Raw genomic sequence first — 16,373 nt, 5'->3', positions numbered from 1 at the left:
TTATAAAATGACAGTCCCGCTATAAAATTTGGTAACCTCCTTGTTAAAGGAAACCGTTGCTGTATGATATTAGCTAAAGCGGTTTACCTACTCTAATACAGCATGAATTATCATGAATGTGTATTATATCCATGATGTTAACCCTATAAAGCGTACTGTATCATATTTGATTCGCAAACCAGCAAAGCTTTGATCATGTTGATCAGTTTAGAGGTCAGGTTCTAAATAATCAACATTATTAAAGGGGTCATCGGATGCCGATTTTCCACAAGTTAGTATGATTCTTTAGGGTCTTCATGTAAAGTTTGTAACATACTTTGATTAAAATCCCTCAATGGTTGTGTAAAACAACACCCTTTTACCTCCTCAAAAACAGCTCTGTTCACTGCGACCCGTTTCGGTGCATGTCTCTTTAAATGATAATGAGGTGCATGTCTCTTTAAATGATAATGAGCAACTGCATCCGAATTTTGCATCTGATGACCCCTTTAAACCTGATGCACATTACTACACATCTACTACAGTCCTTCTGTCATCTGATTGATAGTTTAGACTTTTTTAGCAAGTAAAATATGTTTTAGTGTAATTGTAGTAAACATAAGAATAACTGATAACACTTTATAATACAGGTCCACTAGTATGCATTAATTCATGCTCAATAGCACAATGCCTTAAAGGCACAATATGTAAGATTTTTGGATCCACTAGAACAATGTTATATATTTAGTTGACTTGTGTACTTACATTATCCTAAATGTTTCTAAGAATGTTTAAATCCAGAGAAATAAGCAGTTTTAACCAGGACACGGACCGTGTCAATGACATCAGAAAAATCGCGTTTCCCACGATTTCCGGTTTTGTTTTTGTAGAAACCATGGAAACATCAAAGATGCATTAATATATTATATGTTTTATTAGACAGGCGAGCAACTGTTTGGATAAATTTATCGACAGAAACGAATCACAGCTATACAGCTCCACACAATTAGTCTTTTTGTTTAAATCTCGCTTTCTTGATTTACCGCGAATACCATGTTTTACCACGTCTAATATCGATCACGCTCACTGCAGTGTGCAACAAGTGTCTCATATAGTAGCTAACGAGCGAACGCACAGCATTATAATAACTTTCAACAACACACTCAAATGTATCTAATATGATAAAACGGTGTAATAAAAGCTCCACCGCCATGTGTCGTGCTCGTCTCTCATTAGCAATTGCTAATTGCTAACGGCTTTCGTAACGTTAAAAAATCTTTAATACATTACCGGTCATCCATGAATATGATTTCTGTCGTATTCTCCACCGGCTGTAGAGGTGAAGACGAACAACTCCCATGATTCAGCGAAATCAAATCTACGCCTTTGTTTTGAACACATCACGCTAGTGTTTTCAGCAGGGATTTCCTTTTCCTGCACGAGAGTCCGTGTCTGCGAGAGGACAAAAGAAAAACGTGGGTTGTTAATCTAAATATTTAAAGAGATTGCAGGCAGTGGACACACCGAAGGTTTCCTTTCTCTTGGTTTTCTTCCTTTCCCCTTGTTAGCCACACGCCACACTATATTTTTAAGGCTCTTTTCATAACCACTGTCCAGAAGAAAGAGACCAAAGCCTGCAGGAGAGACGGAACAATACAAAGAAAGGCAATACAATTCAACCAGTACGGGTCACAGCAAAGAAATGTCACAGAAAGTGTGGTAGAAGAAAGCAAGGACATCACGTTGTGATGAAAATACTTCAGTTCATGGTGGTTGGATTGCAGTATTTTGTAAAAGCGGAGTCTGAACCCCTTTGCGAGTTTCATCATGTTCTGGGGAAGGACTCGGTGAAGCGTGCACCGAGCAGCTGGTTTCATTAACCTCCTGTCCAACCCTGGAGAGAAGGAAGCAGGGTAAGGCGATGTAAATGGTGACCTTCTAAATATGCATCCAGATATCAGCGAGCGAACGCCTCCCTGCTCTCGCGATTCATCGAGAGGGAGGGAATGGAATAGCAGACAGCGAGGAAACTAGGCCACTTGTTTCAACAGTTGAGTCACCTTGGCAATACTGACTTTGAGCCTCTGGGGTGTGAATTTACCCGTGTTTCGGAGTGTGACAGGATGGTTTGTATGCTGTCATATCTATATTTCTCACAAGAAGGACCTTTTCACATCATTTCTGGTAACAGTTATATTATGATTATATATTGCTCTGTTTTGTCATACAGCCTGTAATTGCATCAACATTAGTACAGAGATACTTTCATTAAAAATGGTGAAACAATGGTTTTTCAAACAAAGGACTTTATCAGTTTTAATAGTTCTTTTTTCTTTTCTTCATAATATCATGAAATCAAAATGGCCTCTATTCACTTTTTTAATACACATCCCGAGTCTTATTGTGAATGGTTTCATCTGTGCGCATTATTAGGAAACAAAACAAAACAAAAAGTTTGTGATCTTCGTTGTATTTCAGGAAAGGAATAATCTTGGTAACACTTTACAATAAGGTTCATTAGTTAACATTAGTTAATGTATTACAGTTACTAACATGAACTAACAATGCGCAATGCATTTGTTACAGTATTTATTCATCTTTATTAATGTTAGTTAATAAAAATCCAGCTGTTCATTGTTTGTTCATGTTAGTTCACAGTGCATTAACTAATGTTAACTAATACAACCTTTGATTTTAATAATGTATTAGTAAATGTTGAAATTAATAAGATTAATAAATGCTGAAGAAGTATTTTTCAATGTTAACTAATGAACCTTATTGTAAAGTGTTACCATAATCTTTTATAAATGACTGCAAACTCGTGAATGTGCAGTAACTCGCACTTTTCCAACACAGACTCGCTGGAAAAAAAATTGACCTAAACACACAGTTTACTGCCGTCTCAAAGGAACACTAGTGAAAACCAACAAACTTCAATCCTTTTTACTCAAGTTATGATTACAGGGGTAGATTATCTATTTATAACGACTTATTTTTGCGCAGCATTGCACTTCTGATGTGAAGCATTCAGGTACTAGTCCTGAGAAACACCAATCGCAATAAAAGAGCTCAAAGACTTGTAGAAGCAGCTAACATGCTCTGTACTGTTGCTTTAGCGCATGTGTTTTCTCTCACATGTGAGTTTGTTAACACTAGACCTGCATGATTATTTGTTAAAAGACTGCTATCTCGATTCAAACACCCACCAGATCTTATTCCTAAATGACAACGGTTCAACTCTGTCTATTAAACCATTGACAGAATCATACCAGAACATTCGGATGTTTGCGCTGCCGCTGACCAGAGAGCAGTTGTCATGTTTAGGTATTAAACAGCTTCACAAACAGTCTTTTCAACCACACAGTATCATATTTCTGTCTTACAATAATTCAGATTATCACAGAAGTACTGGTATAAAATATTATAGTTCAGATATAAACACTGATGTCTACAATAGTGATCGGAATAGAGCAAATCACCTTTTGAAAGTAACTTGGTGCTTCAAATAACAATTACATCGATTACAAGTGACAATGTGTATTTGTCCTTGAATCATTAATTCAAGAGATTTGTTCAAAAACACTGATTCATCCAGTAATGAAACAAGTGAAGTCTTTATGAGAGAGTCATAATCATTCACTCAACCGTTTAAAAAAATAATTTTAATTAATTAAAATTTGTATTAAATTAAATAGACTGCAACTAGTAATTTACAGTGGTCTGTTCAGAATCGTGGGCGAATCATGATCTCTATTTGAAACAGAAAAATCATGATTCTCATTTTATCCAGAACCGTGCAGCTCTAGTTGACACTATCGGTTAGGTTTAGTGTAGAGTTTAGTGTAGAGTTTAGTGTAGATGCTACGTTATTTTCAAATGCCTTTTAAGGCACTCACTGGACTTTTCATTTCCAAACTGCTGCAATATGTTTTTTTTGTTTGTTTTTTTTGTTTTTGCCAGATTCTGTTTTGGATCAAACTGAACACATTTCATTTTGAAAGTGCAGTGAAACATGCAATAAGCAAACTAGTATAATTTTTCAGAAAATATGTTGCACTTTTCATGATACAGTTAATTTGTGATGTCTAGTCAAGTTCAAGTTCAAGAGATCCTGTTTCATTTGAAAATATGTCACGTTAGGGTATGGTTTCATGTTGAATTTCAAAGAATAGCATTGACTAGACTGTCAATTCTATGTTGTTTGTTTCCAAACACGTCTTCAATTCATGTTGTTTGTTTGTTTGTTTGTCTGTCCCCTAGAGGGCTGACCTTGCCGTGGCTCCTCTCACAATCACCTATATGCGGGAGAAAGCTATCGACTTCTCCAAACCTTTCCTGAACACCGGCATCAGTATCCTGTACCGTAGACCCAACAGCACCAACTCCGGCTTCTTCTCGTTCCTGGACCCCATGACCCCTGATATCTGGATCTACATTCTGTTGGCCTACCTGGGAGTCAGCTGTGTCCTCTTCGTCATCGCCAGGTGAGCGACAACACACTGTGACTATTAACCTTCATGGCACCTTGAGAAATTTGCTTTGAATTCACTCAGTAAAGCATCAAAGGGCAAGCAGTTATGCATTATTAGTGGTGTTTGCTAAGGCTAAGAGACCAAACCTTACCTAGGGATTAGAATATCAAAGAGGTTTTCTGGTGGGATTTCTGTGGACATAAAAAACCTGCTTGACAACTGCCTAGCAACTGTACTTAAGTGCTACATGCAAATGGAAAATATTCAGAAGAGTGTAACCACCTGCATAACAACATCATCAGAAAAGAAAATAATAACCACATTTTCAAATAGCCCATATTCCATTTTGTCGTTTTGCAAAAAAACAAAAAACAAAACACTTAGATATATTTATCTGAACCTGACAAAAGCTGTAGAATCAATTGTTTCCAGATGACTCTTGATTTGATACGTCTTTATGTGTAGCTTGTCCAAATGTTTTTAAGGACCACTATACACCATAATAAAATGTTGACTTTACTTGTTGATTTGCATTTAATTTAAGGTATTTAATCAATGTATGCATTTCCTGAGAATCAAACTCATGAACTTGGCATTGTTACTACCATGCTTTATTGTTAGAGCTACAGGAATACTGTATGTTGTAACCCAGGACACTGCTGCTTGTCCAAGAGTTATATGTGTGTTATAACGACACCAAAGGCCATATAGCGTCTGTTTACTGACATACCCGAAAGCCCATTGCTTTTAATGAGTAACATTGCTGTCATTATTTTTTTTTTATTTTATCATCATGAAGTTTCTTAAAATATTCTGATATTTTTAGGTAAGAAAGATTATATTTTTATTTACAGTGTAGATATCTTTGAAGACAGAAGCTTTAAACCTACCAACTTTTTTTACAATATTAAACACGTAACAGGCAGATGAAAGTACAGTCACAATTCTTTTCTTCACAAAATGACACAAAAGCTCTATAGAAGTATTCCTGCTGAATAGTAAGACCTGTCAAAGCCATGTGATAGCTTTGTGTGAGACAGAAGCCCCTTTCACACAGAGATTCCGGAAAATACACGGATAAAGTGAGCCGGGATTTGACCCGGGTTCGTTTGATTTTGGTTCATTCACACTGCGAGTGATTTTCCGGGAATGAGAGAGTGCGTTCACACACGACCCGTAAAAATCCCGTAAAGACACGTGACATCGATGTGACTTGTAATGTCTCAGCAGCGTCTTAAGTTTGCTTATGAGCTGCGATTTCTCTCTCAAGAAACCAAGCTTGTCCATTTTTTTTCTCTGATTCGATCATAAACTTGCGCATTACGTACCGTTTCACAGCTGCCGAACGATCCCGACTTCAGCGTCATCACTACGACACGGCATTATTACGGCTTTTGTTCACACAGCGCGCATTCCGGGACTGAACACGGCAATGTTACTAGGTCCCCAACCCGGCATCGATCCCGGCATCAATCCCGGGTCGTGTTTGCGTTCACACAGAAGGCACTCTGGCAATTTGCCGGCAATTTCCCGGGTTCAAAGCGCTGTGTGAAAGGGGCTAGAGTGAAACTGAGAATGCGGTTACTCTTGATTGTGATGCTCCCCAACAGATATTCTACTAACTACAAGCAACTTTGCAACTACATGTCAACTAACTCTCATTACAGTATTGGTAGACTGATAGGTTAGGGTTCGGGTTGCTAGAATAAGTTGAAATGAACTTGTAAAGTTACTTATAGTCAGTAGAATGTCTCTTGAGGAGCATCAAAATAAAGAGTTATCAGATATTAAGCAGACAGTCTACTAATACTCTAATGAGAGTTAGTTGACATTAGTTGCAAAGTTACTCATTGTTAATAGAATGTCTAAATGTTCCCCTCTGAACTTGAGCATGTCTCAATCGTTCATGAGACACACCAAAGCCAATGGCAGGCGGCGATTTTTGAATTGAATTTGAGCGTTATGGTAGATTTGGACATTGAACACATTTTAGGTTTGTAACAAAGAAATAATTGGCCTCTGAAGACTTGCAATGTTGCAGTTTGGAATACTTATATGAGCTTATTATGATTGTGCTTTTCTCTGCCTATTAATGTCAAATTATGTCAGTATACATTCAAACTTTAAAAATCATACACCAACATATCATGTCTGGCGAAGTCCCTTGCCCATTCACGTCAGTCTGTTTACACCAAAGGTTCCTCATTGAAAGCAGTAGGTAGGAGACGTTCGGTGTCTGTATTGCGAGAGTGAGGAAGGGTTGCCATAAAAGCTGCCACAGATCAAACTGCTATTAAAAGTTCATATCACACAATTTGCAGTCCAGTCAATCATATAAAGACTGCTTTCAAAACAGGTTTTTAACACCCTGTTTGAGGGTCCTTTGAGTGGCGATGTCATTATTTGTAGGAGCGCCAGAAGTGTTTAGCGGCTCTCGCTGAAGGGCATTTCAGACTGACCATTAATGAAGAGTTCAGACACTAGAGACGTTTCAGAAGTCAGACTTGCTGTACATGTAGGAGATCCTCAGCCGTCTGGTGAAACTGCTTCATGCCTCAGACTAAAAGGCTTCAGGTCTTGTGAAAAACACACCAGGTTTCAGCTCTCAGGTCTCATACAATTAGGCATCAGGCGAAACAGCTTCAGGTGTAAAGGCATCCGACAAAACATACAGTATATATTATATTGACATAATTAGATGCAATTTAAACTTTTGTCAATTGGCACAGGCAGCACATGAAACTGTGCAGTGTATTACTAAGGGATACATGGATTTTTGAAGGTGCAAGAGTACTTTTTGTGATAATAATGTGTTATGTCTGATGCCTTTATGTCTTAGTTGTTTCGTCCAATGCTTTATTGTATGAGACCTGAGATCTGAAACCTGACATTGTTTTTCATGAGACCTGGAGCATTTTAGTCTGAGGTGCTGTTCTAACAAATTACTGGAGTCGGAGGATGTCCTAATATGAAGACCATACAGACAGTTTTCTTCTGACATCTTTAGCTTAAGAAATGTGCTTGTTCCACATAGAAGATGGAAACTACTGTATGTACAGGATATACTTATTATCAAGGGCATTTTAAATGATGCATTTATATTTTGTTACTTGCTTATTTATTATATTTAAAAGCGAAATGTGTATTTTCGGTGACACAAGCGTATCCAAACTGAATAAAAAAATAAATAAAAAAAATGTCAAACATGTTTCCAAAACACTCCCTGTCTGCCATTGGTTGAATAAACAGATGGCCCAGCCCCAAACTCACGCCATTGGTCGAGCCAGTGTTGCTATATCAGCTGGCCGGGATGTTAAAACAAACAGAGCAATGTTTTCAAGTATATTTTTTTGCACTCTTCAGGGAAATCAGCCAGAGAAAGGCATATTTATTGATGTCTCTGTATAATAAGATTATGAGATAGTTTTAAAACAATTACATAACATATCATCTTTAACATAAGACAGTGAAAAAGTAATACACAGTGATGTATTACCAGACATGCAGACTTTTCCTATTCTTTTTTCCCCTGGTAATGAGTGAAAACATGCACACAGACCAGTGTAATCCTGCAACGATGCTTGAGCTCTGCTAACAAGTCCCTTGACAATACCTGCGTCTCTCATCTTCTGAAGCATCTGCTTCCAGACTGTCGATGTTAAAGGACAGGTGTTAGAAGGGAAATTACACACATCTGCAGTTGCAGGGAGTGTCCAGAGTTAATTATGTTATAGTTTAACAAGCTGTTGAGAAGAGCTGAGACACTGCACTCGTGTCACAGAAAGTGAGATACTTTCCATGATTTGAACAAAATGCCCTGAAGTGGCCAATCTGTGATACATTTCCCTGGGGTTATAAACGCCTCTGGAACGATTGTAAAGTCTAGTTTAAAGTAAAGTGCTACTCTAATACTAAGAGTTCATGGTTAGGAATCAAAAGCCATTCATACAGTCTGCTTAAAAGACACCGTGCACTTTATTAGCAAATCTCACAATATGAAACATTAATGACTAAATTACAGAAATATACCAGTAAGTGGTGTTTGCTCATGCAAATCTGGCTCTTGCTCCAGTAATATTCAAAATGTCACAAAGTTTCAAAGTTTGGGAAATATTTTTTATTACAGATCAATTTGGTGTCATTTGTGGTCCAGAACTACAGTTTTAAAGTCCCCCTGTGGTCAATAATTTTATTCCTTAAAACTCATCTTTGATCACCAAAATGACATATTTAAATATTTTTCCTTGAAAAACATTCTTCATGCCTTAAAATAGCTTGAGTGTAACTCGACACCCTTGCCTCATTTAGTATACGCGGTTCTATGAATATGCAAATGAGCCCCGCCTCCACTCACTCACTCAGCTCAGAGATCCACTGGTTGACGATCACACGTTGATCTGATTGGTTACAAGGTAGTTTGTGACGTCAGAAACACCAGCGATTTCAAAGCGTGTTTTTGAGACTGTCTTTGGTTCACTGCAGTTTTAAGGAGAAAATACTCAGCAATGCTGTCGACTTATGAATTTACACATGGTTTGTCTTAAAGCACATTAAAAACACCACATAGACACATAAACAACATTAAAAGCTTTAAATGTGTCATATTTGTGACTCTCTCTGGTTCTCGCTTCAGGTTCAGCCCGTACGAGTGGTACGATGCCCATCCGTGTAACCCAGGCTCCGATGTGGTGGAGAACAACTTCACGCTCCTCAACAGCTTCTGGTTTGGCGTGGGCTCCCTCATGCAGCAAGGTATGCTTGTTCTTCTGCAAACTCAACACACTTTCCAAACAAGCCAAAAAACCTGACAACAGAGTGATATGACTGTCTTCCACCCTTTACCTGTCAAAACCACAGAGTTCAGACTCTTCTGACAGGAGGAGGGAGTATTCATCTTGCTTGTCAGTGAGGCGGGGATGAGGGGTGTCAAACATCTGTCACACACACTGGCAGGTTAGAGGGATAACAGCAGCGTTTGTTTGCTGACACTCAGAGACCTTCAGGATTGTGAGTTTGAGGTTGGGATGACAGTCGACAGAAGACTGTTTCAATGGTAGCACAGGCACAGTGGGACGTCTCTGTGGTTCGTCTGGTTCTTGTTTATTGCATGTCTCAATACAGCGTTTCAGTCGTTCACCATGGCTGACGTGCAGCTTCAGAGGGACACGAGAATATAAAATATTTTCCTCATATTTTGATGGTTTAATCATTCTTGTAGGGTCATTAATAATAAACATGCCCTCGTGACATCACTTTTGGACACTAATGAAGAAGATGAAAATAACTGTACATATTCATTATCAAGGGTATTTAAGAGATTTATCTTCTCATGTTTCTCTTTCTTATTTCTTCTATGTATGTGTTATTTATTTGACACAAGCATAATCCAACTGCATCTATTTATGGTCTTAATTGCATTACTTTGAGTTTTTCTGTCTCATCATGTTCAGTTAAGACTGAAATTCAGTCAAAGTATTTCAGTTCGCTGTTGAATATACATGGAGACGGCAAACTTACAAGAATCGCTAACGAAACCAAAATCATGTGGATTCAGTATTTTAGTATTTTAATGGAGCCACTTTTGAATAAGAAGTGCTAATCTGAGATTTTATCTCAACACAACACCAAAGGGAATGACACTCTCTCACTCTCTCTCTCTCTCAAATATTATCTCCCTTAATGCCATTTTAAATATTGTGTTTGGCTCTGTGCTGAGCGCCACCTCACAGAATTAGATGGAGGAAGCTATTAAAGACACGCAGGGGTTGAAGCTGTTTCCACACCCCTCACAGGCACACATTAGCAAATGATACCCTCAAAACCAAACGGCATAATAAAACGTGCCAGGGAGTAATGAAATGTTTTACCTCATGTAAGGAGACAAATAGAAAAGACTCTTCCTGTGCCCACGGCGATTCTTTACTCTCGGGGAGTGCAAATCTGCTGCACTTTTCGTTACGCATGAAATCTCCACTGATAAGATATGCATGCGATACCTGTCGGTTTGAAACACACACTTCATGTATTGGTTGTCTGGAGCCAATAGAAGTTCTCTCTTGACTCTCAAAGTCATGTGACGTACCGTGTGTGTTTGTTTACTCACTAGGGTTGCGTGAATGATTGATGATTTACACTTTAGCAGCAATTTAGAGTCTAAAAACTGTTAAAGCATCAACTAGTATTAGATGGTGTTAAAAATAAGTTCAGTTTTATTGCATCCAGCTAAGACAGCAGGCACAGCTAGTGAAAAACAAGATCACACTTTAGTTTAGGGTCCAATTCTCACTATTGTCTAACTATTATCTATGACTTTTGCCTCAATAAACTCCTAATTACTGCTTATTAATAGTCAGTAAGGTAGTTGTTAAGTTTAGGTATTGTAAAGGGATGTAGAATATGGTCATGCAGAATAAGGCATTAATATGTGCTTTATAAGTACTAATAAACAGCCACTATCCTATTAAAATGCATGCTAATATGCAACTAGTTAATAGAGTGAGAGTTGGACCCTAAACTAATGTGTTACGAAAAACCAAATATACCAAAATGTACTTGAAATACATTTATTTTATGCTAAGTATACTACAAATACATTTACATATATATGTAGCCTACTTTAATAACATAAATAACTGTAATTGTACTGTTGGTATACTAAATTGGGTATTCTTAAAGTCTGCTAAATGGGAACAACTAATTTTGTACTTAAGGCACTTTAGTTATCCAGAAAGAGTGCTGAGGTCCAACTAAAAATATACTGAAGTGTTTGATTGTGCTAAAGTGGAAATATTACAAGTTTAATTTAAGTACACTTTAAATATCTTGTACTTACAGACTGATATTATACAGAGATCATACTATCCTTACTAATAGTGATGTTAAAACACATAGGCTTTATATTAAGAAATGTGCATTGTGCAATAAAGAAGTACTCCACATAGAGTTTAATTATAATATTTATATCAGTCTCAAGCGATAAGCTAGTCAATATTTTAATGGATCTGTAGTATGCTTAGTATAAATGTATAGTTTTTTTCACTACAACATAACATAAAACTAATTTATTTTTTACAAATTCAGTATTTAATATTTCACATGTAAGAAACACAGTGCTAATTCTTCCTAACTTTCTTAATATTTATACAAATTTTTATTTTATTTTCATAAAACTGTTTATTCTAGACAGCAATGAGATTAAATGAAAAGAAAATAGAGACTTGTTAATTAAAGTCATCTACTATCCTAAGGTGGTTTTCTTATCTATATGGCCTGTCAGTGGTCTATTTTTTATTTTTTTTTGGAAAACATTTGAGACAAAGTCGCTTCATAATGAAACGCAAATTAACATCAATAAAATAATCATCTGGGAAGGATAAAAGGAAATCCAGTATTAGTGTATCTAGAATAAGACAGCAGGAACAACTGATAAAAAATGAGAACAAATAAAACCAGACACTACACAATTGGCATGCATACAAAATAAATGTTTCCACATGTCAGAAAATACCAGACAGTGTTTGTCTTAATTCTCTTCTTCGTTGTCATTTTCGTCTAACATCAGTTCCTGTCGACGGGAAGCTCCTTCACGCTAGCGCACAGCGGCTCAGCTCAACTGAGAAAAGCACAAAGGCATTTTTCATGTCTCAACAAAAACGGATGTTTCATTGTGCAAAATGCAGATTATTACATGAAAAATGGTCTGTTTTTGCAAGTCCCAAACCCTGCGGAAATGTTCGGCTAGTTGCGGATGACCAGCTAAACAAGCTTTAACCAGCCAACCTTCTTTCTTTCACTGTTTCTGTTTACCACTGACTGCCTGCACAAATGTTCATTTGGAGACTGCTGTGTTTTATCAGTTTGCTCAGTTCTCCTAATCGTGCACATATCTTTATTTCTTCTCCATGCTGGTGTTTAAAACATTATTGCTTTAGTGAAGAGTGGGAGTATCAGGCTGAATACTGAACACAGCCTCTGGCGCTGAGCCGCTCGGTGACTTTCCTCTTCTCCGGGAGAAGGTGGGAATGTTAAGTGCAGGTAATTATTCTCATCGGGAACTGCTTTGAGTTCGACCGGGCCGATGTGTTTCAGTGCTTGTGAAGGAAATAGCAGGACAGGGAAAAGCAGGTCATCATAATTAATATGACTCTGAAGCAAACCCGTGGAGAATAGCCCACAGACCAACGCAGTTTAGCAACTTTGCCTTCGCTACTTTTACACAGCGATAAGCAGATGTTGAGCTTCAGCGTAATGCCGGGGAATCTGTCAGCTGGTTGTTTGCCGTGACATCAGCATTTCTTTAATAGCGTGCACGCTGAAACATGATAAAGGAACATCTGAAGAAGCAAGGCCACAAAGCCAAGACCCACTAGAGCCGATTTGATTCTGTGTGTTGAAGCAAAATGATTTTATTTAAATAATAATAAAAAAAAGCTTGTCAACTAAATTTGTATTCTAGCCAAAACAGAGCTTAGTGAAGGTGAACTGTGTGTATTTGTGTTTGTGTGTGTGTGTACTTGTACAACTATCTTTATGAGGACCGGTTTGAGTTTTAGATCATCAGACTAGAGACAAAGAGAGTTAAGTGAGGACATTTTGTCCGCTCCTCAGAAACATAGATGTAAAATAATGTGTCTGTGTGTGGGTGTTTGTGGGTGTGTGTGTGTGTGTGTGTGTGTGTGTGTGTATGTGTATGTGTATGTGTGTGTGTGTGTGTGCATGCGTGCGTGTGAGTGCGTGCATACGTGTGATTGAGTGTGTACGTGTGATTGTGTGTGTGTGTGTGTGTGTGTGTGTGTGTGTGTGTGTGTGTGTGTGTGTGTGTGTGTGCATGCGTGCGTGTACGTGTGCATGCGTGTGTGTGAGTGCGTGCATACGTGTGATTGAGTGTGTACGTGTGATTGTGTGTGTGTGTGTGTGTGTTTGCAGTTTCCCAGCTTCTCATTGCACTGTTCACTGGCTCCCATCCTGAAGGAACTCTCTGTTTGTCCATCATTTCTGTGTTTGTTTGGTTCGAGTCTCTGTGTATTTGAGATGAGCTGCAGAATGCACTGATAGTTTAAAGGGATAAAGGTTTGTCTAAGAAAAGAAAAGAAAATATAGTATATTGTAGTACCATTTTGAACAGTATTTTTCTAAATCTTTTATCCTTGTATATAGATTTTTTTAAAAGAAAAATAGAATTACTTAGTACTGTTCCAAATTTTGGAGTTGATAAGATTATTTTTTTCTTTTAAAGGGCCTCTATTATGGATTTTTTAAAATGACCTTTCATTTAGTGTGTAACACGGCTCTAAATGAATGAAAACATCCTGCAAAGTCTTAAATCTTTTCAAAAGTAAGAATCGACTCTGAGTCAATGAAATGAATAGTTTTTCAAACGAGTCATAAGCCCTTTCGTTGTGATGTCAAGACGAAACATTAGCATATTGCATGTGCAGACACCAGGGAAAACTTGAACCTGAAACACTGCATCTGATTCCTGTGGATGCTGGACAGCATCATGTCGAGAAGACGCTGTGCTCTATAGTGTGAAGGTAAAGCCAGAATTTTCACTGCCCAAGGACGAGCATGTGAAGAATCAGTGGTTAAAGTTAATCTTTACCACGGTATCACAGCAGTATAATCCTAAACTTTTGCTGTTTTCCCTTATTTCACTGATGACTGCTTCTCAAATTTTGGAGTTCAATGCAGGATTCGCAAACCGCTTACTGTGAGTAAAAAACACCCTAAATATGTTTAGAACCACAAATGAACTTTCTTCTGTCGATTCATTTTTTTTTTTTTTTTTTTTTTTACGTCACAATTCCAACCCTCCTCCTTTATCCAGGCTTGGGACTGGCAAAAGTGACCCAAAAGAGACACTCTGGTGGAGTTACTTATTTATTTATTTTAAGTTTGGTTTGGTTTTTAACCTTATGGTCCACTTAGGAGCCTACAACAAGTCACAGTAAAACATGAACATTTTTAAAGCTACAATATGTTTTTTGTTTAGTTTTTTTCAACGCTAGGGGTCGCTAACCTCTTACAATAACAAAGGCGTAGGTTGATAATAAGCGGAATTATGGAACTTGCCGTCATGTCGAAGGATCTAATAATGTTTATGGACGAGTGAATACACTGATGTTTTTAACATGACTGTGGTGTGAAGCAGGGCGCGATTGCTAATGAGAGACAGATATCAGCGCCACACGCGAGTCCCATGGATATAAAGGAATGAGGACATTTCATTCTACCAAACTAACTTACCCGCTAGTGCTGAATAATACTCACAGGTCAGTTTATTAGAAGAATGAAACTTGTGAGGTAACACAGCGCTGTTTCACTTGGTCTACTACACTATCACACTAAACTGCATTTGAGTGTGTTGAAAGTGGTGTCATTGGAAGCATGACTTACAGCAAGCTGCAGAGAGTGACACACACAGCGAATAAGAACCAGATCTTTGAGGCCATACTCTTCCTTCAGCACTTCATGGACCCCATTGTTAATATCCGTCATAACAGAGGCATTGTCGGTCCCTATCTCCAGGAGTTTCTCTTTTTTAAGACCACACTTCTCGAGGAAAGCCACAACAGCACAGGCTATAGATCTGGCATCTCCTCCCTCCACTTCAACAAGCCCCGGAAATGTTGAGACAATTGTCTGCTTGGTGTCACTAAAGTACCTTATCACAACCCCCAGGTATTTAGAAACACTTACATCCGTGGACTCATCGAGGAGGAGGCTGAAACGGTGGTCACCCACATCTGCGACCAACTTTTTCAGAAAGTATGGTGCTAGAACACCATTAATCATTTCTGTGCACTTTGTCCTGTGCATGGGTTCCAGCAGTGGAGTCTGAGAAAGCAGCTCTGCATGCTTCTCCAATGTGATCACACGCCAGCATGGAGAAGTGTTCAGCGATCGCTAATGCCATAGTGGCCTCAGCATCTTTAGCAGAGTACATTTTTTTAAGCATAAATGGCTTTTTGGGTGGAACTATCATAAGGCTTTGCCTTTTGAGTGTATTTTTGAGTTGTCTTGTGTTTTTTTACATTGCTAAGTGGCGAGGAAATCAGCCTTACAATACAGACAGTATGCCTGTGTATTATCTCCAATACACAGCTTTAACCAGCCTTTGAATTCAGGGTTTGATTCCCACTCCTTTCTGTATTTTTGAGTTTAGACTGAGTCATGATGAGCTAGCCAGCTAGTTTAGCTTATGTCACAGAGAGGCACACACACAGTGAACGAGAGTAAGTGACTGAGGCTGTGTGAGTCAAAAGAAATGCAGCGATTTATTTTTGTGCAGTGATTTAATTATTTTAGACAAAGGACATTTTACATCCCGTGCTGAATGTAAGCCAGGGCGGGATCAGCCAGTGGCGGCTTCAGTCTGGACGCGGAGGGGTGAACATCTCCTGCCCTGACTGCAGCTGCTGCACGAGGACTGGACCCCTGTGAGTGCTTTGGGACGGGGTGGGGCCCACGGCAGCACCCGCTGCTCGTTGAGAAGAGTAAGAACGATATGTGCTTTCACGTCAGAGAGTCTCCAAAAGTCTCCAATAACACCAGAAAAAGTCGTTAGATTTGTCACTAGTTGCTTTTTAAAAAATGTGTCGCTAAAGGGGTCTGAATACTCGCTAAATATAGTGACAAAAGCGCTAAGTTGGCAACACTCCACGTGACGTGTGCCAAAACGCGGTAAACCAGTCACAACAGACTGAGCTGTCTGGCCAATCAGAGCAGAGTAGCTTGCAGAAAGGAGGGATTTAGAGAGATTGATTCATCTGACGAGTCGTTTGAGGATCAATGAAAATGTGGTGATGTGCAAATGTATATTATGAGAAAATTAAACAGTTTTTTTTGACCTTTGATGCATGTAAACCTGTTGTAGGAGACTCCAAAACAGCATTAGGAAACTTTAAAATAACATAATAGGGG

The 16,373-nt window shown here is 38.4% G+C and overlaps 1 protein-coding gene across 1 annotated transcript in view; it reads left to right on the top strand.

Annotated features, from left to right (window-relative positions):
• grik3 (glutamate ionotropic receptor kainate type subunit 3) overlaps nucleotides 1-16,373 on the top strand; it is a 154,521-nt gene that overhangs the window by 123,122 nt on the left and 15,026 nt on the right. The window contains exons 11-12 of the mRNA XM_084088612.1: nucleotides 4,240-4,463; nucleotides 9,085-9,203. Of these exons, the coding sequence (XP_083944738.1) occupies nucleotides 4,240-4,463; nucleotides 9,085-9,203 (343 nt within the window). The remainder of the gene's footprint in view (nucleotides 1-4,239; nucleotides 4,464-9,084; nucleotides 9,204-16,373) is intronic.

This window comes from Abramis brama, assembly GCF_963993115.1.
Source record: "Abramis brama genome assembly, chromosome: 17".
NCBI classification, from domain to species: domain Eukaryota; kingdom Metazoa; phylum Chordata; class Actinopteri; order Cypriniformes; family Leuciscidae; genus Abramis; species Abramis brama.
This window is presented reverse-complemented; position numbering and strand designations above follow the sequence as displayed.